Source organism: Prionailurus viverrinus, chromosome E3 (genome assembly GCF_022837055.1).
Source record: "Prionailurus viverrinus isolate Anna chromosome E3, UM_Priviv_1.0, whole genome shotgun sequence".
Lineage (NCBI taxonomy): Eukaryota > Metazoa > Chordata > Mammalia > Carnivora > Felidae > Prionailurus > Prionailurus viverrinus.
In genome coordinates this window covers 31677699-31704078 of record NC_062576.1, presented here as the reverse complement: position 1 = coordinate 31704078, position 26380 = coordinate 31677699, and the positions used below count along the sequence as shown (strand labels likewise).

The window sequence follows — 26380 nt, the reverse complement described above, 5'->3', positions numbered from 1 at the left end:
GTCCTAATTCAGAAGGGTTTAACACCTTCCGGCTACTTAGATCCATTGTCCAAGATGATTCTTAAAAATGAGCACCCCTGAGAGTTAATGTATGTGTGAAGAAAATACTGCCTTCTGAGAATCGATTCCTTTTTAGAAGCGGCTTTCTTTGTTCTTAGCCTTGTAAAGTGATGTCTGTCCTTAACACCCTCACCTTCTCTTTTCCTTGAGTCCTTCTGGTCTCCTTTCCTTCAGCTTTGTGGGGTCGATCCAGTCAGAACCTTCCCTCTTGCGGGTGCAGCTCCCTGGGTCTGAGCTCTGTTCGCTTCCAGTGTGAAACCAGGCTGATGGAAAGATGGCGTCACCATGCACGAAATGGCGTGGCAGCCGTCTTCAGTCTGGCAGTCCCTTCTCCAGTATGCGTACCTGCTTCTCCTGTCGTGCCCGAGGAACCTTCCCCAGACCCGGGTGTCAAGGGGGAAGCTCGGAAAAGAGAGGCCAAGGGCCGCCCCACAGCCATGCCAGAGAAGGTGCTAGAGTCCTGGCCGTGCCACGGGGCTCCGTGTGGAAGAGCCAAGGGGAGCGTGGTGTGTGCGCAGTGCTGGGCCTTCAGAGCCTCCCCTTGTCTTTCTGTATCCCGGACTCCAGAGCATTTGAAGGCAAAGTCTCTACTTTCTTCACGGCTTTCTGCATTTCAGCCAAGTGCATTTTGCAGGGGGCGGGCTGGGCATCGGGCAGAGTATTTTACTTACTTTACACAGTTACACGAGAGACACTTAACACATAATATGTGTCTGTTTACGGTTACGTGATCAATGCACTTTCAGTGTAGAAAGTCCAGAAAAGTGCAATCCATGTGACCTCTCTCTCCCCGGTGTCCCCTTTCCCCTCGTTTCATTCTGACCTTACTGATGGGTGGACGTCCTAAGTTGTGCTTAAGAATTCACAGTTCCAAGCAGCGTTTTGTGAAACAGAGGCAAGGAGCTGTTGGCTATGCCATTACAAATCTATCAGAAGCTCTCTTCTGGCGGGATAATACGTTTTTATTTAAATGTTCAATTGGCAGTACGTTATTTCAGAACTCAAGTGATGTAAAAGGATATTTAGTAAATAGACTCGTTTTCTTTTTTTAATGTTTTTTTTATTCTTTATTTTTGAGAGTACGGGTGAAAGCGCTCAGGAGATACGTAGAGAGAGAGGGGGACAGAGGATCCAAAGTGGGCTCTGTGCTGACAGCAGAGAGCCCAACACGGGGGTTGATCCCATGAACCGTGAGATCATGACCTGAGCCGAAGTCGGATGCTTAGCTGACTGAGCCACTCAGGAGCCCCTCATTTTCTTTTTTCTAAAGTGTTTACTTATTTATCTATTTGGAGAGGTTTACTATTTATGTATTTACTATCTATATGCTTAGAACTGGAAAGTAGGGGAGGGGCAGGGACAGAGGTAGAGAAAGAATCCCAAGCTGACCTGACTTGGGGCTCGATCTCATGAACCACAAGATCATGACCTGAGCCAAAATCAAGAGCCGGATGCCTAACCGACTGAGCCACCCAGGCACCCCCAAATAGCTTCATTTTCAGTGTCTTCTGCCGGCTGCCCAGGCCCCCACTCCCACACCCCGGTGCCCACTGGGTGCTCCTTTTCTAGGTGTCTTAAATTTCCCTGCTAGTGCTTCTCAATGCAGGAACAGACGAATACAGCTTGATAGTTACCTCTGCACTTGTGCGTTAAGGATGGTATGTTAGACCCACCACCTGCACCCTGCTTAGGCTTTCTCTTGATCTTTCCTGGAGATCTTTTCATGACCGCACACGGAAAGCTATTTTGTTCTTCAAAAGCACATTTAAAATTTTTTTCTAAAGCAGTTCATTCGAAAGATAGATTATTTTAGTCTTATGGAAATACAGCCAATGCAAATTTGGTCTGTTTCTCTCCCCACTCCCACTCCTACTGTATTATCAATGATAGCCACTGTTAATGTTCTTCTGTATTTTTCCAGAATCATTTTCACGCTTGTACCCTCATGAGTGTGCACATGTAACCTATTTTTTGTTTAATCTGGCCATCTCATACAGACGTGCCATCATTTCCTGAATGGTTTCTCTACGGTTGGACCTTTAGATGATTTGCAAAAATCTCAGCCATTGAAAGAGGAATGATCTTTGATGTAAATTTTGGTCTGTGTCTTTGGTTATTTCCTCCAGAGAAACCATAGGAATGAGGTATCTGGGTCAGAGCATGTGGATGTTCTTAGGGATTGGGGAACACAGTGTCACGGCTTCCCTAATAGATTAAACCGTCTTCCCAGCCGTCCACAGGAAAAATGACGGACGCCATAACAGAAGGGCCACACCAACCAGCCCAGTGAGTTCCTCGTCCCTTTAAGCTGAAGTTTTCTCAGGTTGTGGGGTAGGCATGTACCTCCTTGTTGGGGTTGAAGGAATCCCTCCATAGCAGCTTCTTAGCCAAACCTGCTCATGGAGCCCATTTTAATTGCTTGGCTGCACACATCTGTCCAGGGCCCCGGTTGGGTGTCCTCCCCCTGGGCTGTGGGGAGAGACGGCCTTTGGGTTGGCAGGACAGATTCTCTGTGTCAAGGATAACAGAACATAGAGCTTTTCTCCGTAACGGCCATACTGTTACTACAGTGCAGTGACCGTGAACGTCCTACCTCCCAGGTGTTGTTCTGGGTACTCTGTAGGCATCAGCTCATTTTGTCTGTAGGTGAACTCTGAGTGCTATGACTGTCCTGCCTGTTTTACAGGTGAGGACAGTGTGACCAGAGGGGGCAAGTGATTTGCTCGTGGCTGCAGGGTCAAGAACAGCTGGGGCTGGGGTTGACCCTGAGCCTTGTGGCCCCAGAGTGTAGGCTCCATAATCACGGCATCCTCCTGCCTCGGAGAGAACCCACTGTGTCTTTAAGGAGTGCCTTCTGGCATCTCCAGCCCCCGGGAAAGGGTCCAGGTCTCACCTCCTTCCACCCCACAGCTGGTTTTCCCTGTGTTTGCTGAGGGTTTGGCAGAAAAGCCTTTGCGGTTGGACAGATCTGAATTCAGACCCACTTCCTGCATGTGTGGCCTTAGCAAGGTCTCAGCCTCCCTGAGCCTGTTTGTTCATCTATGAAGGGGTTGGGGGGACAGATTTTTATGAAGAACGATGCAGATTGTGGTAACAGGAAAGCTCTGACAGGTGTAGTGTGTGAAGTCAATGCTCTCTTCCTCAGTTGCCCACACCCTCCCCCTTTGCACTCTTTCCTCTTGGTTTTGATCCACATCCTTAAATTCTGGCCACTTCAGGTCCGATCAGAAGCTCATGCCCTGGCCATGACCGTGATACCACCATTTATTGAACATCTTCTGGTGCTGACCATTTCAGTACCTGCTTTACGGGGAACCTGCCATCCTGCCAGGCAGTGGAGTTTCTTGGACCGAGTCGTGTTCTCCCGGGGCCCTTCTGAGTCAGGAACGGCAGCTGTGCTGTGCCTTCCAGGTGCTGGTGTATCGTGACAGGGAAGGATGGAGCCGTCTGGGGGCAGACGTTGACCTTTTGTGTTTATGTCCTCCGTGCGTCTGTGTTCATCATGGTGGCAGTGGTTGTTTTGTCCACTACTCATCTGGTATCTTGTATCTCAGATCCTAACCAGGTCTTTAGAGCTCCAAAATTACACGATTTTATAGGCCTGCTATTATCTCGATAGGATCAGCAGTCCTTTTTCTGTGAAGATAATCAAGATTCCTCATGGTGACATATTTTTATTACCCCAACACCGTCTCTAACCATCCTTCCACACAGTCTCTTCTTGTTTTCCAGTAACTGCTTTCTCGCCTTGTTCTGAACAGGAAATGTGTAAGCATCATTGGGAGGCAGGATTCTTGCGTGATTATGCCAACCACGGTAACCAGGATGCGTTTTCTCTCTCCCTTCTCCCCTTTCCTGATGGCAGGTGCCCGGAGATTTGAGCCAAACATCCGAAGACCAGAGTTTGTCGGATTTTGAAATGTAAGTCCACGGCATCTACTCACGAGGGCCCCTTTAGAAGTAGGACTCAGTGGTTTGGCTTGTCTCCCAGAAGACCACGGTGGGGGGAAACAAAGATCACTGTTTCAGTCTGCGCAGGGCAATTTGCTTATCATAGAGGGAGAGGCTGTTCACCTGCAGCCCAAGTCTGGCCTTCAGATGTGCCGTGGTTCTCTTCTTGGGTATTAGAAAACAATTATTTTTTTGGCTGACATTTTAGACTTGGAAGCTATCGCATAAGAATTTAAATTTCGCTTTCAAAAGAAAACAAGGGGGGCTCTGATCCCTACCAGGCCACGGTCAGTGCTGAGTAGCAGCCGCCTCCTTCACACAGGGCAGGTACTCTTTCACTTACCACAGTCCCCCCTTTTCCCTGTTGCCTGACTCTGGCCTGCTGCCCTCATTTCTTTCTCTGTGTGTCTCCCGGAAGAATGAGTTCGCAACCCCTGAGTTAATGGAAACAGCAGTGGTTTGGTGCATGGGTCTGATTTGTGACTGGATGTGACTCTGGCTGGTGCCCCTGATGATAAGCTCCTAAAGAACTTAGTTGGTCTTCAGACTGTTTCACAATCAGGTTGCTTTGGGGTTCGGGTACTTGGGCGTAGTTCCTCAGCCCAATGAGAACAGTATATACTTTGCTTCTTATTTTTAAATACATATTTTTAAATGTTTATTTTGATAGAGAGTATGCACCAGTGGGGAGAATGGGCAGAGGGAGAGGGGGAGGGAGAGAATCCTAAGCAGGCTCCATGCTCTCAGCACGGAGCCAGACTTGGGGCTCGATCCCACCAATCATGAGATCATGTCCTGAGCTGAAATCGAGAGTCAGATGTTCAACTGACTGAGCCACCCAGGAGCCCCTCTTGTCAAGTGTACTGGTACGTTCTCCAGGATAGATCCTATGTTACACTACAAAACAAGTCTCCCTCACCTTAAAAAGATGGAAATTCTAGAAAGTACCTTCTTGGACCACAGTGAATTACTAACCAGCGGGATTTGTCTCTCTCCCACTCCCCGAGGGCAGGGTCTGGGTTGTCTTGCTTCCGTGCTCTGTCTCCAGGACCTTGAGTAGCCACTGGCACATAGTAGGTTCTCAATCAGCATTTATTTAATGCATGAGTGAGCCAACAAAAGATGGAACAAGTGAGTTAATATCAAGGAGGGAAATGGCCCTATAAACAGTTCTCATGCTGTGGGGTGAATGTTCTGAGACGGAGAAGTGCTGAAGCCAGTCGGGGATGTCTCACACTCACTGATCAGGAAGGTGAATGCAAAGCAGATCGTTGAGTCCGCTGGTGCCCGACCCACCCCCGGACAGAGATGCAAGGGAACACTTTAGGCGCTAGAACCCTTGGGAGGACCTTTCCAGGAGGGATGGGCGGGGTGCCATTAATGTGCAAACCAGCTTGACGGCTCAGAATTGCCATTTGGACTTGGAGCTCTGAGAGCTGATGGATGATTTTGCCCCGTGGAGGAAGTCAGTACCTCAGCTCGGAGCTTGGAAGGATGCCGCCTCAGGAGAGAACCATCTCTCTGTGAGACTAAAATGCTCTCTACGCCTGAGTTGGGGAGACCACTGAGTCCCGGGCTCTTCCCCCATCGTCTCAGATTGTGTTGTAAGCACAGAAGTCTGGTACATCTTTGTAGGCTGCTCCTTAGAGAGAGGGAGAGTTCAGGAGGGGGCACGGAGCCCGGGCACAACACAAGGTGGAGGCCCCTCCCAGAGTTGTGTGGTGCCCTCGTGATACCCGTCAGGACTGACCCTCAGGTGTTAGAGACAGGGTTTCCAGCCTGCACGCCTGGCCTTCAGCCTGGTGGAAGATCGCTGGAGTGGGCCCGTGTACCCAGCGACTCACAGCTAGGTGACAGCCGTCACGTGAGGCAGAGCTCACATACCCCAGGGGACCCTTGAAGGACCCCTTAAATATCCCATGAGGATTCACTGAGATAATCCAGGGAAATCATGAAATCATACGTTGTAGGTGCTCAGGAAACGACTTGCCCTTGAATTTAAATCTTGGTTCATTGGAGCCACACACAGTGGTTTTGGAGAGTTGCAGGGCGGGTATTTGCACCTGGCTTCCTGGTATCCCAGCCTGCCATTTTCTCTTTCCCCTCCCCCCACCCCAAAGAGCCGTTACCTGCATCGCCATGGATGTCGGTCTCCTGAGCCCCTGGGTGGAGTCTGATCTTAAAACGGGGACCAGGGTGTAGAGGGACACAGAGAGGAGACAGTGTGACCCCTCTGGGTGCCCCAGGTACCCTGCAGTCATCAGGTCACATGACCCTCCACACCCCCGTGAGGGCCTCCAATTATTATCCCTCTTTTCAGAGGAAGAAACTCAGGTTTAGAGAAAGTAGGAGTCATGGTGACTCAGTTGTAAAGCTAAAGTCCATTTCTTATCCCAAAGTACACACTGTGTGTCTGAATAAAAAAATACACATAGACTTAAACTCAGTCCCTGAAGAATGATCCTGGGGGTTGGGCGAACACGCCTACCCAGGCCCTTCATCTTACTTGTAGACATGATCGATGTTGTCCTAAATTCTGGTGTGTGATGCCTCTTAGAGGAGAAGTCTGTTTTCCTCCGATCCTCATTGTAAATTGAAATGACTAATTTTGATCTTTGGTTTCGGTCAGATCAAACCGGGCGCTGATCAACGTCTGGATCCCATCAGTGTTTCTGCGGGGCAAAGCGGCGAATGCCTTCCACGTGTATCAGGTGAGCGTCTGGTTTTCGGCCAGATGTCACTGCTGGGGTGGAACCAACAGCCTTTTGTTGCACTGTGGTGCCTCTGCCCCTCGGCCACGGCCACGGCCTCCCGACGCCAGCCTCCCAGTTGCCGGGCCTCCCCGAGGAAGGGGTCCTTCCTTCATGTAGACAGGAGGGGCCGGGGTGGAGCTTCGTGTCGGTCAGGCCCTTTGGTGCAGACGCTGCAGATCTGAGCTTGGACAGCGGGGGCCAAAATGGGATTTGTCGGCTTGTGTTGCAGCCAGAGAGTCTGAGTGTACGTGCGGCCCAGGCATGACCGGGCCCGTGGCCGGAAACCTGCTGCCATCCGCTCTGTCCTTTGCTCAGGCGTCCTTCTCGGGCTGGTGCTCTCTGCGGGTTGATGGGTGGCTTTCAGCCTGTCTGGGTGCTTCATTGTCTCTCCTGGGCCTGTCTTGGACCAGGATCCCCTTCCTGATCCTCAGGGATGGGTGATGGACCCGTGGGATGGGCCAGGTTTGGATGTGACCCCTGCTGGTGCTGGGGTGTGTCTGATGGAGGGAGAGGAGTTCTCTGAATGAAAAGCCGGGTACTCTTCTCAGCAGAAGGGGCAACAGTTACTTGACGTAACCCAAAGAGCAGACGTCTCCTTGTCCTCGGGGGAGAACTGGTCCGCTCCTGGCTGGGACTTGGGTGTTGGGGACTGAGGGGCCTGTGCATGCTTTGGGGGTGGTTTATCCCCATCACGTGGGACTCCAGTTTTCCATATTTCCTGATTTCCCGATGCCTCTTTCTGCCCTGCCTTCGTACCATCTTTTCCTCTATTGTCTTTTATTTTTCTTACCTTGGATCCTGATCTCCAGCTAGTGGTGTTCACCTGTCCTGGACTGCTCTGTTTTCACCACTGACTCTTAGCTGCTTTCTGCTTCCGTCTTCTTGTGTCACGACAACACAGACAGAGACAGAGCGAGACAGAGAGAGACAGAGCATGAACGGGGGAGGGTCAGAGACAGAGGGAGACACAGAATCCAAAGCAGGCTCCAGGCTCTGAGCCGTCAGCCCAGAGCCCGATGCGGGGCTCGAACCCACGGACCGTGAGATCATGACCTGAGCTGAAGTCAGACACCTAACTGAGCCACCCAGGTGCCCCACGTTTTTGTTCTTACTCCCCATCAGCTCTGTGAAAAGTCTTGAGTTTTGTTGCTTTTTTTTTTTTCTTAAGTGGGGAATTGACCATCAAAGAAGACATCTTCTCACCTATTAAGATATTTTTCTCCAGAGGCTGGATGGTTAGGGAAAAAAAAAAAAAAGACACTGACCTTGAAGATAGGAGCCCTGGTTTCAGTTTTGTAACCTTAAGTGAATCTCCATTTCCTCACGAGTAAGATGGAAATACTGCCACTCCTTGCCTTGCAAAGCTCTTGTCAGCGTGAGGGGCGTGTGGCGGGTAGGACACATTCTGTATTCTCGTCTTGGAATTTCTGCTGTTGCCAAATGCTCGCCCTGTGTAGCCTTCAGTGGCAGGCATGGTGGCAGGTGTGTGGTTTATAGGAACAGGCATCTGTATGGTACACGCATCTTGAAATCTCACAGACAGGTGAGCTAGGGTTTGGCAAGGAAGCTTGCACCAGAAAGCGACTGGAGTTTACTTGTTTGGCAACGGCACTTAGTAAGTAACTCGTCAGTAAGTGTTGGAGAATCTGAGTGCTCCGGATGCTCTCACCTTTGGCTTAAGAAGAGAGTTAGACTTGACAGATTTCCATACATCTCCTTGGTTCTCTTTCTCTTTCGATGCCACACCAACCAAAAACCGTCTTCTAAGAGTGTCCTTTGAGTTCTGCTTTGCGGCCATCAGAGAGCCGAGAGGTGTTGCCCAGGGGGTGAACAAAGAGAAGCAGACAGCTTTATCTTAGACCAAAATTGAAATGTGATATGGGGGGTGTGAGGTAGCACCTCTTGAATGCAGCTGTCTTTCTCCTCTTAGCTAACAGTGCTTCTGGTCAGTATCTCACAAGCAAAATCCATACAACATGTTTGGAGACGTTCGAGAAAGCTTTTTACGGGGTTCTTACCGTAAATGATAAGGGAAAGAACAAGAGTCACTGAAAATGCTGATACCATTGGACATTATTTTTCTTAGTTTAAAAAATGCCATCTGTATATTTCCCCAAAAGATTTGAGATAATTTCTAGAGGAACACCTGTAAAAGAATGATAACATAGAAGTAAAAAATGAAATGTCACGGTCTGGGAAAACGTAAACTGGTAATACTTCCATTAAGGAAATCACGGAAATCTGTCATGAGATCCTACACCAATGTTCTCGTTGCTTTGTGTATTTCCTCTAGGCTTCCTGGCAGCCAGGGTGAAAATGGAAATGTGCCTATTTTGGATACTACCATTGCTAATGAGAAGAAAATACATGAGCTCCTCAAAGGCAGCTCTAAAAGAAATTTCCACACAGAGCTGTAGATTAAGCGATATTGAGGGATGTAGTAGACAATCCCCAGTTACATGCCTGTGACAAGTCCCTGTCAGGTTCCATCACATCTCCCTCAAAGGAAGACAAGTGTGTAACCTCCAAACAGATATCAGTTCATTCGAAGAGCCAAGATCAAGGGATCATGATGTGTAGTTTTCTCAGTAGATCTGGGCTTTCCACTACGACAGCCACTAGCCACACACAGCCATTTACATTTAAATGAGCTAAAATACAGTAAACTTAGAAATTCAGTTCAAGTCCACTAGCCACATTTCGAGTGCTTAACAGCCATATGCTGCCAGTGGCAACTTTATGGGGCAGCACAGTTACAGAAAGTTTCCATCATTGCAGAAAGTCCTCTTGGGCAGAACAGTGTCTCCAAGAGTGTCGGAAAGCAGGATAATTTTATGTATGCTTAACCAGGTTCTAGAAAGACAGAGACTGGGCATTAACAAATCCTGCTGGGAGAAAGCCACTCCGTTTTCAGCTCTTCCACGGTTTGGGGTTACCAGGGGGAGAAAGTCTTCAAGTGTTGACCTTGTGCTGTCCACACCCTTGAATCTTTCTGTTCAGTGGCGACAGGAAGGAGCAGACTTGAACTTGATCTTGTTGTCTTGTTTTAATTGTGTTTAATTTTTACATTTCCCTTCTAGTTAAGGCACAGAATCCTGTTTTCCATTTACCACAGTGATGCATTTTTTTTAAGTTTTTTTTTTTTTTGACAAGGGGGTGCATGGGGGAAGAGCAGAGGTCAGGTGGGGGGGGGGGGCGAAGGGAGAGAATCCTAAGCAGCCTGCATGTCAGCCCAGAGCCTGATGTGGGGCTCGAACCCACAAGCTGTGAGATCATGACCTGAGCGGAAATCCAGTTGGACGCTTACTGACTGAGCTACCCAGGCACCCTTCATTTTCCTTCTAAAATAAATTTAAGAAGAAAGAAAGAGACTCTGCTTGAAGAACAACGCTAAATACATGATAATGCAAGCAGCCAGAGTTTGGGACAGTGTTATGTATTTGGGAAACACCGTGCTGAGGGAACAGACCGCTTACAATAAAACAGTAATGGGGAGAATACTAACAAGAAGCCGTAGCAGCCGCTGCCTCTCGCTCGTGTGTGTGCATTATGTCAAATAGCTCATTGAGTCCTCAAATCACCCTGTGAATAAACTCTTCTTATCCCCATTTTATAGGTGAGAAAACAAAGGCACGGAGAAGCATGGCATTCACTAACATTTTTGGAGCCCAAATAGCATTTTCTCACAAGGTGCCGGTTTCCAGAGGTTCTGAGACTGAGGGTGAAGCTCTTTAAAAACCCAAGAGGCAATTGGGACAGTTGCCTTCAATCTGAAGGGAGGGGCCCGGCCTGCCTGGGTGGCCGCCCGCGTTTCTGAGAAGGTGGGCCGCTGCAGCCCAGCAGGGAGTTTTCTGTAGAACTGCGGGGGCCACCGCAGGGCCCAGACATGTTACCCGTCGAGCCCCCCGCCTCCACAGGCCGGGCCGAGACGGTCTTGCTTAGGGAAGTTGTCTGAGCAGGTGTTGGCGTTGGCTGCTCTGGCCGTGCGCGGGTTTCAGGGAAGCTCCTTCAGAGCTTCCTGTTTGGCCAGCGTCAGGGCCTGGAGAGCCTGCCCGGAGGCCTGGCAAAGGTAGTCCTAAATGCCAGACGCGCTGAGATAGCCCACCTGATGCACGTGGTACCAATGGCTTTCACCGTTGGTGTGGCTGGAAGAGGTCTGGAATTCTATTTTGCACACGGGGTTCTGGCAGGCGGGCCATCCCCGGACGGGGGTGAATGCAAGGTCTTAAAAAGCGGCTTGCGCCTTTGAGTGCCAGGATTTCCACGCTCCGTCCCCGAGTCCGAAACGGGGGCTGAGGGGTGCTCTGGCACTAGCAGGAAATGGCAGCGTTTAAGCAATCCTCAGGACAGAGGTAAAACTGGTGTCCAGAACCTTTCCAGTGGAAGGTTTGTGTCCGTGAACATCTCTTACGCTTCTGGCGGCTCCTGATGCTGGGTTGCCAACAGACATCAGCCAGAGACACGGCGATTGAACAGCAACACGTGAACCGGGAGCAACTATTTATTTTATTATATTTTCAATTTTTTTTAATGTTCGTTTCTTTTTGAGGCAGAGAGAGACAGAGCATGAATGAGGGAGGGTCAGAGAGAGGGAGACACAGAATCCGAAATAGGCTCCAGGCTTCGAGCCGTTGGCACAGAGCCCGACGCGGGGCTCGAACTCACGGACCGCGAGACCGTGACCTGAGCCGAAGTCGGGCACTCAACGGACTGAGCCCCCCAGGCGCCCCATGGGAGAAACTGTTTAATAACTGGTTTTCTTAGTTTCTCTTTCCTTCTCTCTGTCTTTACACACCATTGCGCTTGTGGGCTCGGTTTTCTGTCACTTCCATATCATTTGTTGTTAGTTAGCACCTGGTTTGTACCTTAGCAGTTGTTTGATCTTCTTCTCCAAGTACCCCCACTTCTGAAGAAGATTGAGGTCCGCCGTCTTTAATATTCTGCTGTAGTGTTTATGAAGGCATGGGAGACCTTCAAACAACCTGCCTATTTTGTTCTTAAGCAAATATTACAGGCACTAAACTGGAATGAAAGAATCCATCCATGTGCTTACGTTCAGAACCCTTAAGTCTTTGCCTTTGAAAAGTACTGTTGGTGGAAGTACAGCTGAAACCTGTCCTCTATGTGGGATTAATTTCAGACTTTGAACTCAGCCACCGGAAACGCTGCTTACTGTAAAATACTCCATTTGCACAGCACAGCTAATTAGGTCTCCTTTGTATATATATAAAAAAAAAATCATTGCTTTGTTTCAGCCAAGCTCTTCCCTTCTGGATGGAAGAGGTCCCCTTTTCTAGAAGCCACAGCGTGTGGTCTTGGTTAAAGGTGCCCCAGGAAGGCCCAGTGAGTATTTGTGGTCCCACCCGGAAGGACCCCGTGTCACCTGGGCAGTCCTTTTGCAGGTTTATTCCATCGGGGCGTGTTTTTGTATGTGAGGCCGGGAATCCATTCTTTCCCCTGTGAATAATACATCACAGGGTCCAGGTGGGCTGCACGGGGTGTGGAGGAGGGTGACGCGTTTGTACTTGAGGCTGCAGGCTTCTCAGCCATGCCTTTTCATCCCCTTTCCTAAGAGGCTTACCCCGCAGGCCCTCCAGTTCTCTTCCCTGCGGCTCTGTCTCGAGGCTTGCTTTGCTGCTCTGCAGAGAGGGAGGAATTCGTTAAGTGGAGACGGATGAGACAGACACAGGACCCACAGCTGCTGTAATGTGGGCTCTGAGAAGCCCCTGCCCAGTTCCGGATTTGGGGGGAAACGGACCGGCTCTGAGGCAGAAGTGAATCTCTCTCGTCCGCGTCTGCTCCCTCCTGCCACCCCTGTTGTGCGCGAGGCAGGCCCTGGGATTGCTCAGTGTCGTTCTGGCCCCGTCGGCCTTTGTGCTGCACGGTGGGCAGCGCCCTGGGCTGGCTGGCCTTGGTGCTTGCGGTCCCTCCCCTTGAGAACGAACCGCCCCGCCAAGTGCAGCACCTGAGCGCCTCTACGGTTCACGGCACGTCGGCCTCCCGCCGTTCTGGGATGTTCAGGGCTTCTGAGAGAGCCTGATACCGGCAAAAAGAAAAAGCACGTCCCTTTGGACGTACAGGTCACTGTTACTCTCTGTTACTGCTTGTGTCTTCCCAAGCAGGAAGAACTACTTTTTCGCTTCACAGTATAAATCCTGTATCCATCCGAAAGCTGTTTATCGAGGGTCTCCTGTATGCCCGGCTTGTGCTAAATTCAGCAGAGCCAGCGGTGAGCGAAACCTCCTGCCCTCCCCGACCTGACCGTCTGTGGGGGAGACACATGCTGTGGAGTAAACGTACCTTTCGTCGTAAGGGCTGGGGAGAGAGGTACGGGTGGGAGGGACGGAAGGCCACTCACCTCGCACAGTGACAGGTCCCGTGTTGGACGCAGTGTCTGACACGCCCCTGTGAGATGACTACCATTAGCGCTCCGGTAACTGCCTGACCGTGATAAGCTACTATACCTGGAAGCAGACATAAAAAGAACATTCAGTTGAACCTCTCTGGGCACGTTCATACATTGAAAAAAGGCTTTATTTAGCATCTACTTGATCAGGGGCTCCGCATCGGCTACCCGAGGAGCTACGAAGAGCCAGATACCTTCGTCCTCCGTTTCCGGGGCTGCCGAGGAGGTGGGACCACCATTCAAGCAGCTGAAATGGAAGACGGTGTCCGTGCAAAACTCTGTGAGGCTTTGCCCAGGGCTGAGCTCTTCCAGCCGGGGCACCAGTGCTCAACAGATACCTGATATCTAATATCCAGATACCTGATATCAACAAATACCAAATCACATGGGATTGCATAGAGGCCTGAAGTATTGAATGCCCAGGCCCCAGTACCTGAGAGTTTGGCCAGCTGGGACATGCCCACGTGGTGCCGGCTTTAGTCTTGGTGTGGACCGAAATTCCTTGTTGCATTGGACCAGTGACATTATTCGTCAGCATCTCCAAGGTGCCTGTTCGTGATTCCTTCTCTGCCCTTCCTGGAGAGGTTTTCCTGAGATGGTTTCCTGATACAGCTTCTTTGTCAGGAGCTGTGAGCGGGGCTAACGTGCAGACCCAAACGCACGTGTGTCCTCAGTCCCTGTCACTGCCTGAACTACAGCTGGGGGCTAGTTTCCAGGTGGGTACCGCCCCCCACTCCGATGATCCCATTTGCTGGCCCCTGTGCTTGTTCCCTCGTGGGCATGTTTACATGGGGAGCTGTGACTTGGGCCGAGGGCACGAGTGGAGGTCCCGGGTACTTGGATGGCAGGGTCCTCGGGATCCAGCCGTCACCTCAGTAGAACCCAGCCTGATCCTCTGACGTGACCCCCCCGTTTGCAACCAGGTTGGGGCTCCTCAAATCGGGACAGTGTGGGAAACGAGCTGACCACCCCTGTTCTGACCAGGATACTAACTCCCGAGGTAACACCTGCCCTCTCCTGGTCGTAGGAGAGCGACACCCAGCTCCAGGGCTTTGCCACCTGGGGCACATTAAATCGAACGCAGTGCAAGGAAGTGTTGAAAGCAAAGAACTTGTGTCACTTGTCACAGGTAAGGAGACGGGGAGACGGGTCTCAACACACCGTCTCTCCTTGGGGTTAGTGCTGGAAGCTTTTATTCAACGCATCACAAGGCGAGGGCAGGGAGTTGGGTACATAAGCAACCGGTACGTTTTCTGTTACTTAGACGCTTAGGTTCACCTGCACCTGTCATGCTTCTGTCATGCCCGTCAGCCTGCTAGTGTGCACATCGTATGTTCGACCCGGTGGTGGAAACCCCCGCCCGTAGGAGGAGAGCTGAGACTGTAACGAGCTACAGGTAACTGGGGCAACGTGGGGGCTTCTGCGCAGGCCCTGAGCTCCCTTCCGGCTCAGACCGTCTCACGCAGGGGGTTTTCAGTGGAACACTTGGCCATATGTGTCCTTGGTAGGAGCTGCAGCTTCTGCAAACCAGACACATTCTTTTTCTGCCTTCGTCTCTGTCCCCTCCTCCCTCCTGCTGATAGCTTTCAGTTCTCCCAGTAACTCTGCACTGAGTCCTGACTAACAGAACTTAACAAAGGGGATTCATTGGCTTGCCTCATGGAAAAGACCGAGGGCAGACCCAGCTTGAATCTCAGGGACTCCGTGTCCTGAGGGCTGGTCTCTTTTGAGAAAGTAACTTTTCCCTTGCATTGGCTTTGTTCCCAGCCGGGCCGCAGTGGCACGAGTGTCGGTGGGCACCTACAGGCTGACCTCCCCTCGGCTCGGCTGACCCCAGTGAAAAAGGCCCCTGTTCCTTTCGAGGCTGGCAGCAGTCCCGGACCTGGTTCTGACTCTCGGTGGCATGGGCCATACCCCTGTCTGCTCATTGCCTTGTCCAGGTGGATGGCGTGCTTTTGGGTTATATACCTACTCCTGACGCTTAGGGCAGTGGAATAAGGGTGTTTCCCCAAAGGAAAATGAGGATGCTCTGACCGGCATTGGGGGGACTTGGGCTGTGCATCACCTGGGCTTCCTCAGGAGCCAGCTTGCTAGAAGGCATCTTCACACCAGGGTTTCTCTGCTGCAGCACAATTGACATTTTGGATTGGATAATTCTTTGTGTGGGGAGGAGGAGGAGGTCTCACCTGTGCATGAAAGGATGTTGAGAAGCATCCGTGGCCACTACCCACTCACCACCCACGCCATCTCTCCGGTTGTGACAACCCACAGTGTCTCCACACTTTGCCAAATGTCCCCTGGGGGCATAATTTCTCTAGGCTGACAGGTACCGCTCCACACGGATCCCCCGAATGCTGTTACGGTGTTATTTTGTTGAACGTAAATGGGATCCTGTGATACATGCCTTCTTTCTTAGTACTCAGACCTCTCTCTTCCTTACTCTTGTTAAACTTCGCCACATTATTTCCCGGTATGAGGGAGCCTTTACTTAATGGTCTGATGACGGACATTTAGACTGTTTTCATTTCCTGGCCATTGCAGACAAACCTCCCAGACTGTTCTCGTACAGACCTCTCTGTCCATATCGTAGGCAGGTCTTTAGGATAAATGACTAGAAGTGGATTTGCCAAGGTGCAGGATGTAGACCTTTTTTATTTTAAATAGGCCTAGCTAAATTGCTTTCCCAAAGGCTGAACCAATTTTCAGTCCTTCCAGTGCCATAAAGGAATATTTTGTCCCCATGTCCTTGCCGTCACTGGGTATTATCAGTCTTTTATTTATTTATTTATTTTATTTTATTTTATTTTATTTTATTTTATTTTATTTTATTTTATTTTATTTTATTTTATTTTATTTTATTTTATTTTATTTTATTTTATTTTATTTTATTTTATTTATTTTTGGGACAGAGAGAGACAGAGCATGAACGGGGGAGGGGCAGAGAGAGAGGGAGACACAGAATCGGAAACAGGCTCCAGGCTCCGAGCCATCAGCCCAGAGCCTGACGCGGGGCTCGAACTCCCGGACCGCGAGATCGTGACCTGGCTGAAGTCGGACGCTTAACCGACTGCGCCACCCAGGTGCCCCATATCAATCTTTTAAATACGACCATTCTGATAGGGGGAACAATGACATTCCATCCATGTCTGGATTTGCATTTTCCTTATTGCTAGGGAGGGTGAACATACGTCTGTACTTTAATCTGCCATTTGTGTTTTGCGCGTGTGTGTGAATTGCCTGCTGGTGTCCTTCCCTATCTTTGTATGGTACTGTTCATCCCTCTCTTACCCATTTGTAAGAGTGCTCTGCATAGTAATCCTTTGTACTGTACGTTTCAGGCTTTTGCTTGTCTTTTAGCTTTATAATGAGGATTATCGAGTGTTCTTCTATTTCCTGGTCTTCACATCTTGGGAAACCAGGAATTTCTTGGTTGACCTACCGAAGCATACTGCGCCTTACTTATTCTATGTGTGGTTTCACCAGCCCTGAGGTATTGTGGATGTTCTTTCCGTTTTAGAGGTGGACAAAGACGTGTTCACAATGGTAAGGAAATAACTTGTCCGAGGTCTCAGCGCAAAAGCATCAGAGCCAGATTCACTGTTGGTCTCCCCACCCCAAGTCTGGGGTTTTCACCTGGACTCCCAGCTGCCTCCCAGAGGACAGAATAGAGACCAGAGAGGGGAAGTTGGAGAGAAACAGGTTTGGGCTCATCTACTGATCTCTCCAACTGTGTGTTCATCTCTCTGTCTGTCCAGCCATCCTGCAGTGGGCTGGGTGCTGGGGATATTGTGAAAGATAGAGACGGAGCCTTGGCCATTGACGACTTGATGTAAGATTGAATGTGGAGAGCTGTTTAATGGCAGAGTGGGCTTATCACCTACTGATCTCGACTGTGCGGGAGAGACCACATGACCACTGAGGCCCCTTTCCAAGTTTATCAGTTTGTGAAAACTTGACTGTCTGATCTTTCTGGTCTGCATGGGTAAAAAAGGAATTTTTTTTCTGATTTTGATTTCACAGCCTGAAAAGTAGACACACAGGTGCTCATCCATCTTGAGACTGACCCAAGCATGAGAAGCAGCCAACATGCCCACTGCCCCCAGCCTTGGACTGCTTGGAGGAAGCACCTTCTGGGCTCCTCACAGCCAGCAGAGTTAGGACTGTAGACTAGGACTTGGCCAGAGAGCCGGGTGCTGCAGAGCAGGGGTGTGCCAGAGCCCCGTTCCATGCCATGGTGGCTCAGCAGAAGCCAGAAGCCCAGCTTCTCTCCATGGTTCTCATGTGGTCATCATGGCCTTGGCTGCCATGTTTATACTTGAAGTCTAGACCCAAGGCTTTGTAGCACACCACCCTGTGCAGTTTGTAACCTGTAGCTTTGTGTGGCCCTGCTCTCCTAAATCCCTGCTGGTCCTCTGGCAGGAGGTCAGCCCCACAAAGCCACCGCTGTGTGTCATTTTTACTCACACCTGTATCTCCAGTGCCTAGAATTGGGGAGCAGGCTCAGTACATGTTGGATGGGTGGATGGATCAACAAACCATGTTGACTCTGATTCTCCAGTATATTCTGATAGGCCCCTGTCTTCAGAGTTCTCACTTTGGATTTGTTATCAAACTCTTCCCCAAACTCCTTGGTCCTCTTGGCTCATTTCTCTTGTCATTCACTCTCAGTCTTGCCTCACTTTCCTCACTGATTAAAACAACTCTCTGCATTGTTTATTACTAGCCCCGCCCTGGTTCAGGAAGTTTTACCCCCAGGTAATAAGCTGTTTTATGGTGTAGTAATGGTTTTAGTTTCTCTAGAGTTTAGTGGTCAGGGCGGTCTGTACTGCTGACTGTAATCTGCGGACTTTCCCAGAATCACCTGTGCACACTCGGGGCTCCAGTCCCAGCACCTGCCCCAACATTTTAGGTACTGGGACTAAGAGTTCAGGATTGGCAGGCAAGGCCTTATCAAGGTCCAACAGTAAGGATTCATTGAACTCCTATGAATCAGGCACTGTGCTAGGTCGTGGGGATACATCAGTGAACATTGTACAAGGTACCCCCACACTGAAGTTTATAATCCCACCAGAAAAGAGCATTAAACATACTAATGTACGCATAACATACAGATAAATCTATAGTTACAAACTGTTGCTGTGAACAAACACTGCACAGGGTTCCAGAGATTGTAAGAAAGGCCCAGTTACACCGGGATTAAGAATGGAATTTTTGAGAACATCTGCTCATTCCTGAACAACAATTTGGAGTTAAGTCAACAGAAGAGGAATAGCCCAGGCAGAGGGGATTTCCTTGAAGTAGGAAAGAACTTGGGGCATTAGAGGAGTTGGAAGGCTGCTGCATCTGAGGTGGAGTGACAGAGGGGAGAAGACAGAAGCTCAGGGTGCTTCAGCCAGCTGGATCTTCCAAGGCTTTGTAGTGCAGCCTGCCTGATTGCCTGCCTGTCCATCCACGGAGCCAGCCATCCCCCCACCCAGGCAGCCAGCCAGCTGTCCGGGCATCTACCCGTTCATCCACATGTCCGCCCATCCACTTACCCATCCACCTGCCGACCTGATCACCATTGCAGGAGCCTAGGTGAAAGGAGATGGTAGCTAAGACGTGCAAAATGGCCATGACAGCAGAGCAGATGCTGTGTCTTGAGGTGTGAGTTCATCAGGGTTTCGGGTACCTGTGACAGCTAGCAGTTCACATGTAGACTCTAGCCTCAGTCCCAGCTTCAATGCCCGATCTGCTTCTTGGTTCCTAGTTGGATGACCTTTTATGACAGCAGCTTTCTCGTTCTGCTGAAGCCACAACGTTCTCACCTTCAGAATGGGGGATGCTGCGTCCTTCATAAGATGCTTGAGAGCCCCTGATGAGTGTGTTTCTTTAGTGCCCTCGGCCCGGTGCTGCTCCTGCTTGGTGAATGGGAAGGGCCCAGAGGGTGCAGCCACTTTGTTCAGCCAAACCAGTGTGCAGCTCAGGCACGCTCCTAACACGCACCTGTGACTTGAGATAGACGTGTGTGGTGTGAGTCTTTACACACGCAAGTAGGCCCTCCTAGACACACAGTGGTCCGCACCCTTAGAGATGTGTTCCTCTCCAGCGGGAACCCAGACCCGTATGACCCTCTCCTTCATTCCACGTGGTTGAGCAGGTCGACATGCGGTCTGCTGGTCCCTGCTTTGCTGAGGCTAGAAGACCCGCACGACAGCCCGGAGCTGCCGAGCTGGGCGATGCCGTGCTGCGTCTCCTCAGTGGGAACCAGGTAGCGGCCCTCTCCCCCACCCCCCATGCACGCCCTGAGGTTGAAGGGAGGCAGTACGTGGAAACAGTTGATGAGCAGCTAGGCAGCTGCCCAGATGTCCACTGTGATCATTTATGTTCACGTGCTGCGTGTTTTCCCGAGACCTGGGGCGTGGAATCATAACTCCCCTATTTCTGTGTTTAAAAAAGTACCTCTGCATTGGGGAGTACATGCCTTTCCTGGCCCGGGTGAGCCCTCTTCGGATCTGTAGGACTTGAGCCGTACCGGTGTCGGAGGGCTTTCACACCCCTTTGAGCCTCCGCCTGAATGGATGCGCCCCCACACATCCGGGCCGCCGGTTTTTCCCGAGCTGGGCTTTTTCAGAAGCCTGGGGCTCATAATGAAGTAGGAAGGGTGGGGCTGTTGCTTACGCCTTGGATCTTTTTCTACTCCTTGCAGATACAGAAAAGCGTTTTGAATCCAACCTTTAAAGGTTATCTCCTTGTGCCGCCGGCAGACTTATCCCGAGAGACTGTGAATTCCAGCTCCCCGCCAGACTTCCCAGCAAAGTGAAATTCCGTCAGACTGCTCTGGCTGTCTGCAGTCGGAAGAAGCAGCTCAAGTTGGCGGCCTCGTGGAGGCTGCGTGTCAGGGCCGGCGGAGAGGGGTGTGTGAGAAGTGTGTGGGGCGCTAACTGGGGTCTCAGGAAGGCTCATAACGGTCTTAGGACTGTGAGCGCAGCGTGATGGGGACGGGGGGAGGGGTATCTCCCCCCGGCGCTATGTGGCTGCTGGTCCTCAGTGGCCCAGGGGGTGCCGGGCCAGTGTGGCGGCAGAGGGCCCCCAGAAGACTTACAGGGAAACCAGCCACTAACACCTCAGTTGCCAGAATCACGGAAAGGAAGACGAGCTGTATTTTGCAGCATGTGATCGAGAGGAAGCTACGTGCTAGACTGCAGAAGTCAGTGAGTCGTGGGATCATGCCTGCCCCTCCCCTGCCCACTTTTACGTTAACCTCTGGGCGAGACACAACATAGGCGAAACACAGATCAGGCCGGTGCGAATAGTAAGCCCCGATATTTATTGACACTTTCCCACACACAGTTCTGACCCTTGCCGCCACCCTGTGAGGGGAAGCATTTTCACCTCTGTTCACAGGTCGGAGAGGTGAAGCAGACTGCCCAGGGTGGCACAGCTGCTCGGTCTCAGGGGCACACTGCAAGCCTAGGTCGCGATCATCCTCCAGCCCTACGTTCTTTGAGAGAAGAAGGCTGCTGTGTTCTTATTGACGGGCTTTCCCCCAAAGTAAATGTGGAATAAAGATAATGACGAGGGTGCTGGTGATGTGATGGCGGTCGATGGTTGGTCCTGACGGGCCACGTGGACGATGAGGGTTGGTGAGGACAACGATGGTGATGATGGTTGACGAGGGGGATGGTTGGTGAGGAGGGTGGTTGGTAACATGGCAGCAGCCGCGTTTCCCGTGCACCCAACACTGTGCCAAGTTCTCTCCATGTTTTATCTCCTTAAACTCTCACAACACTCTGATGGGAACGTTCTAATTATAGCGGCAGGAACAAGAAGAGGCCCATGTTTTCCCTGAATACCCTATTTGTGTTAAGGAAAAGCTTATCAAGAAAGAATCTGGAATCTTTTCACAGCCGAGAGAAAATTTTCTACACACTACAGCTGGTTTTCAAGTAGTCCTCGTCAGGGGCCTAGCGGAGCCTGGGGAGCCAAAAGCCCTGGTTCGTCTCCAAACCTCCCTGGCTAGATTTTGGCCTGGACTTGCCCAAAGCACAAAGCAGGCCACTCTTCGTTTCCAGCCCCCTGGCCTTGAGGAGTAGCACTGAAATGCTTTGGACTTCCAGCTCTTCTCACCAGAAAGAGGTTGTGGCTGGCTTGGCTGCCGTCGGTCTGCTTTTCAGACGCCTTGGGCCTTAGAGCCCTCGGGATCAGGATGTTATTTACTTGCCTCTGTTATTGACCAGCTGTGTGTTTACCACACGTGTTCCTCGTCTGTAAAATGTAGCTGCCACCCACCTCAGGTATGGGATTGGCATGAGAATTGAGTGAGATCTAGAGGAAAAGTGCCAGCCACCATTCTTGGCATATGGTAGATGCTTCATAGACCTGTGTTCCCATCTCGCCGTCACTCTGCACTGCTTATCTTCATGTGCTTGTTGTCTGTCACACTTGGTCCTTGCACACCCTCTTACTTTTCTGCTGCATCCTGGCACGTAGGCTAGCGCCTGTGGGAAATGTCTCTAGAATGAATGGATAGGCAAGCATATGGCCTGGGGAAACCAGTGTTTGCACCAGGAGTCAAGGCGTGGAGGTGAACGATGAAGCTAGTGAGGTGGGCTTGAGCCCTGTGTCTGGGCTGTTCGGATTTTTCACTCTCGAGCGCGAGTCCCACAAAATGAAGTTAATAGCTGTTTTTCTGAACGTCTGAGAACCGCAGGCAGCCTCCGCCATGCACGTATCCGAGTTAGAGCCTCACGGGTACGAGTTTTCAGAGAATGATGGACGTGCGCTCTTCAGATTCCAGAAGCTCATTTCTGTTTCCATTTGGCAGAGCCGTGGTTTCCTCCTGTCAACCTCTGTCAGAGGTAAAAGCGAGAGCCCTTCAAGATCTGAGTGTGGAATCCAGTTGGGGCGTGGCCGTCGCCCAAGGCCCGAGTCCCTGGCCCGGAGGAGGCCTTGCTAGCACTTTCTATCCTCCACCTGTTAGAGGAGTTGTGTTTTCTGTTTTCATTTTCCTTTGTGCATTTGCAAAGAAAATGAAGGAGATAATGGAATTGCGACTGGTTTTATCTCTTGAACGTGCTGTTAACATGAGGATGATAATGTTCTGTCTCAGGGCCTGTCCTCAGGCAAGTTGGATCTTGATATGCACCCTATTTCAAGAGCCGGACTCTTCTGGTATCAGTAAATCATTACTAATAACAACTAAGTATCTTTATTGGCAGTAGGAGGCAGGAATCATATAAGAGCCTAGGGGGTTAATTTCATGTGACATATGTAGGGAGAGAAGAATTTTTATAGCAAGCAGAAACTGGGAAATTATCTTGATTGTTGAAAACAGACCTTGTATCTGGGAGTAGGGTCCTATCGTTGGGCACACTAATAACTTGTATTCCCTTCCCGTCTGCTTCCCTCCTCCTCTCCCTTCCTTTCTTCCTCTCCCATTATGGGTCAGTCACTGTGCTAAGGGCTGAATTACAGTGACGAGAAAGCAGAGACCAGTTTCTTGCCATCATAGAGTCACAGCCTACTGGGGGGAAAACATATCAACCACGTAAATAAGTGCAAAATAACGAGCACGACCTGTCCATCCACGGAAGAGTGAGCACATACACTGTGGCGTATTTACACGATGAAAGACTGGACAGCAAGAATGAAGATGTATCATTGCATGCAACAGTACAGACATTTCACAACCCGGTTGCATGAGAAGCCAGATACCAAAGAATGAAAAAATGCATATCAGGTGATTGCATTTATCTGAACACATACGCAGGCAAGACTACTCTGTGCTGTCGGTGGTGCAGTGGTTAACAGGAGAAACCAGCTTGGCACCTGTGCCATCACCAAGCTCCCTGACCACGGAGTCAGTCCTGAAGAGGATAGAAGACAACCGCGTTCTTGCATTCCATGTGGCTGTCGAGGCCAACAAGCCCCAGATCACGCAGGCTCTGAAGGAGCTCTGTGACACTGACCTGGCTGAGGTCGGCGCTCTGGTCAAGCCCCGATGGCTTGAAGAAGAAGGGCCTTTGCTCCGTTGTTTCTTGACTGATGCTTTGGACGTTGCCAACAAAATTGGGATCATCTATAAATAGTCCAGCTGGCTAATTCTAAATATAAACATTTTCAACATTAAATCCAAAGCAAAGCAGGACCTCTGGGGTCCTGGTGGTAAGGTGTGGCTAGTATGGGTCACTTAGGTTAAGTGGGGGGCTCAGGGTAAAAGTGGAAGGCCTAGGAGAAAGGAGCAAGCTGGAGCACCCAAGACATGCCTGGAGACCACGACCGAGCCAGGGCGTGTCACGTTCCAGAGAGGTTAAGCAGATGCGACCTGTTGATGGTCATTAGCTCAACAAATGTCATAAGTTACAGAGTCCCCCTGAGGACTCCAGCCCCTGGGTTATCACTCGTATATTTATTATTGAGTCAAGGGAACAGCAAGTCGTTGTGGTTCTGAGATCGCAGGGCCCATGGAGGAGGAGAACGACCAGGATCCTTGGGTGCACAGGTAGTTCCCAGTGCAGTTTCACTGAGATGAAGTTCACTTTCTTCATTGATCACAATGGCTTTGTTTTTTTAAGGAATGGAAAATGGGAGGGGGTGTGCAGTGGAGAGGCGGATATATGGCCTTGTTTGAATCTGAGGGAGGCCTGTTCTACTCAAGAACATGTGCCCTGGAATGTGCGAGAACCACACGGGGGTGAGGGCAGATACCGCCTCTTCCCTTGGTCCATCTTCCTGAGTTCTTTTCACATTGTGAGCATCTTGCCGCTTAAAGCTGCCTGTTTGGGGTTCTGCCTTCTTCAGCCTTTGGACACAGTAACGAATGACCGGTGACACAACTGCCTCTGTCTCAGCTGTGACACTCGGTGTGCTTTCTGCAAGGCCAGCTGGACCGTCCCATCCTGCAGCCAGCAGACCACACAGACCCACTGCTGCCAGCCTCATCAGGGCCAGGCTGGGGCACTGGCCAGAGACCTTTGTGTTTTTGGTTTTTAAGTTGATTTGGAGACGGGGCGGGGGGGTGGGGCGCGGGGAGAGAGAATCCTAAGCAGGCTCTGTGCTGGCAAGAGTTGGATACTCAACTGACTGAGCCACCCAAGCACCCCCAGAGACCTTTGTTAATGGTTTATTTGAAGTTATTTTAAAGAATCTTTTAATACTGGAGTGTATCAGTCAGCTGAGGCTAACTTACTATGCCATCACAGTAAACAGTCCCCAGATCTCAGCAGCTTATAATACTAGTTTATGACTTGTCTGCATAGGGTTGCTGATTTATGATGCTTTCACTTAGCATTTTTTAGCTTTATGACAGCAGGAAAGTGATAGGCATTCAGTCATTCAGTAGAAACCATACTTTGCTTTTTGTGCTTGGGTCTTTCCTTGGGCTAGTGAGAGGTGGCAGGGGTCCTCTCTGGCGATGCGGGGTGGCGGCACTCGCCACAGCCCGTGGTCAGCCCCGCGATCATGAGGGTGAAGGACCAACACACCGAAAACCATCCTGTAGCCATATAACCATTGTGTTTCTCACTTTGAGTACAGCGTTCAACAAATCACAGGACACGTTCAACGCTTAATTGTAAAACTGATTTTGTGGTAGGTGGTTCTGCCCAACCAGCAGGCTGTTAGAACCGTTCTGAATACGTTTAACGTAGGCTGAGCTAAACTGTGATGTCCAGCAGGCGAGATGTGTTAAATGCATTTCCCACCTACGATATTTTCAGCTGAGAACGGGTTGATTGGGACATACCGCTGTCATAAGTTGGGGAGGATCCCTATTTCCCTTTCGTGCTGCATGCCTGCCGGTCAGCTGCGGTTCTTCTCCACGTTGTCTCTGTGCCAGGACCTAAAACCAAGAAGCGGCCCTGAGCTGGGGCGTTCTTTCCTCATGGCAGAGGGAGACGAGAGGATAGCGGACCACGTCTGCTTCTGGAGCTTGCGCTCACAAGTGGCAGGCATCACTTCCACAAGACCACCTGGTCAAGCCTGATGGTCAGGGACGGGAAGACTTATCCTCTTACAGGAAAGGGCCCTGCAAAGAGGACAGCTGGACCGTCTGGTACAGGAATAATATGATAGACCTCGCAAAGTAAACGCTCCCTCCTTAGGGAGGAATCAGGAAAGGTAGGTAAATACTGTATAACCATCAAAGATGATGATGTAGATTCTTTTATATGGCAGCCCGAAAGGTTATTTTTCACAAAATAGGGGGAAATAGGTAACTAAATAGAACATAGAGTGCTATTAAAAAGAAATTTTAGGGGCGCCTGGGTGGTTCAGCCAGATAAGCATCTGACTTTGGTTAGGTCATGATCTCACAGTTTGTGGGTTCAAGCCCCGCGTTGGGCTCTGTGCAGACAGCTCAGAGCCTGGAGCCTGCTTCCGATTCTGTGTCTCCCTCTCTCTCTGCCCCTCCCTTGCTCAAGTTCTGTCTGCAAAATGAATCATCGCTAAAAATTAAGAAATAATGTTAAAAGTGTGTGCATTAGCTTGGGAGCATAAAGTGGAAAGATCTAGACCTTTTGCAGGAAATTTCCATGTCTGCAGAGTCCAGGCAGGAAGGGAACCAGGCCAGCTGCCTCTCATCACCAACTGATTGTCACCACGCAGGAATATGGGCCTCGTTTCTCCCCATCTTCCAGGATGTTTATTTGACATGGGAATCTGGATTTAGATGTGAAAAACTCTGGTTTTGAAATGTTGGCGAGTCATTAAAATGTTTAACCTGCATGGGCTACCAGTTTTGCAGCCTCCGATAATGAACCGAAAATGATTTTCTGAGGGTGGAGGAGGCCACAGGGAATCGAAGCTCAGAGTCCTTCTTGGTGTCTCGCATCACCTCCACCAAGTGGAGGTCACTTGGTGACCTCCAGCATCAGGTTTCTCCGTGCTGGCTTCCGTTAACCCCCTGCGTGTCTTGCTGAAGGTGACTCTGAGTTTGGGGAGCCCCAGCAGCTGTCTTCAGGGGAGAAAGGCGAGCCGTTGTGCGGACCAGCTCCCAGAGCGCTTGCTGAAGGAACTCGGGTGACGTCCTGGGGCTCCTGCTTGGGAGCAATTTGAAGCATGGCCCCCTGCAGTGGCTCCATTTACCAAGCACCTGTCACCTTCAACGAGATGGCGCAGAGTGGGAAAGGGAGATAGGTTGGGTGTGGATGTGAGTGTGGGAGAAGGCTGGAGGTTCAGGCTGCCGAATATTCAGGGCTGGTTTTCATTTCTCTTCTTCCCCAACTGTAAT

General features: G+C 50.4%; 1 protein-coding gene across 10 annotated transcripts in view; it reads left to right on the top strand.

The window, feature by feature from the left end:
- SNX29 (sorting nexin 29) overlaps nucleotides 1-26380 on the top strand; it is a 499251-nt gene that overhangs the window by 353003 nt on the left and 119868 nt on the right. For all 10 annotated transcript variants that reach the window (XR_007147865.1, XR_007147866.1, XR_007147869.1 and 7 more), the window contains 2 exons: nucleotides 3926-3981; nucleotides 6641-6722. Coding sequence is in view for 2 of the 10 variants with exons in the window: in XM_047839171.1 (XP_047695127.1) it covers nucleotides 3926-3981; nucleotides 6641-6722 (138 nt within the window). In the remaining 8 variants the exon portion in view is untranslated. The remainder of the gene's footprint in view (nucleotides 1-3925; nucleotides 3982-6640; nucleotides 6723-26380) is intronic.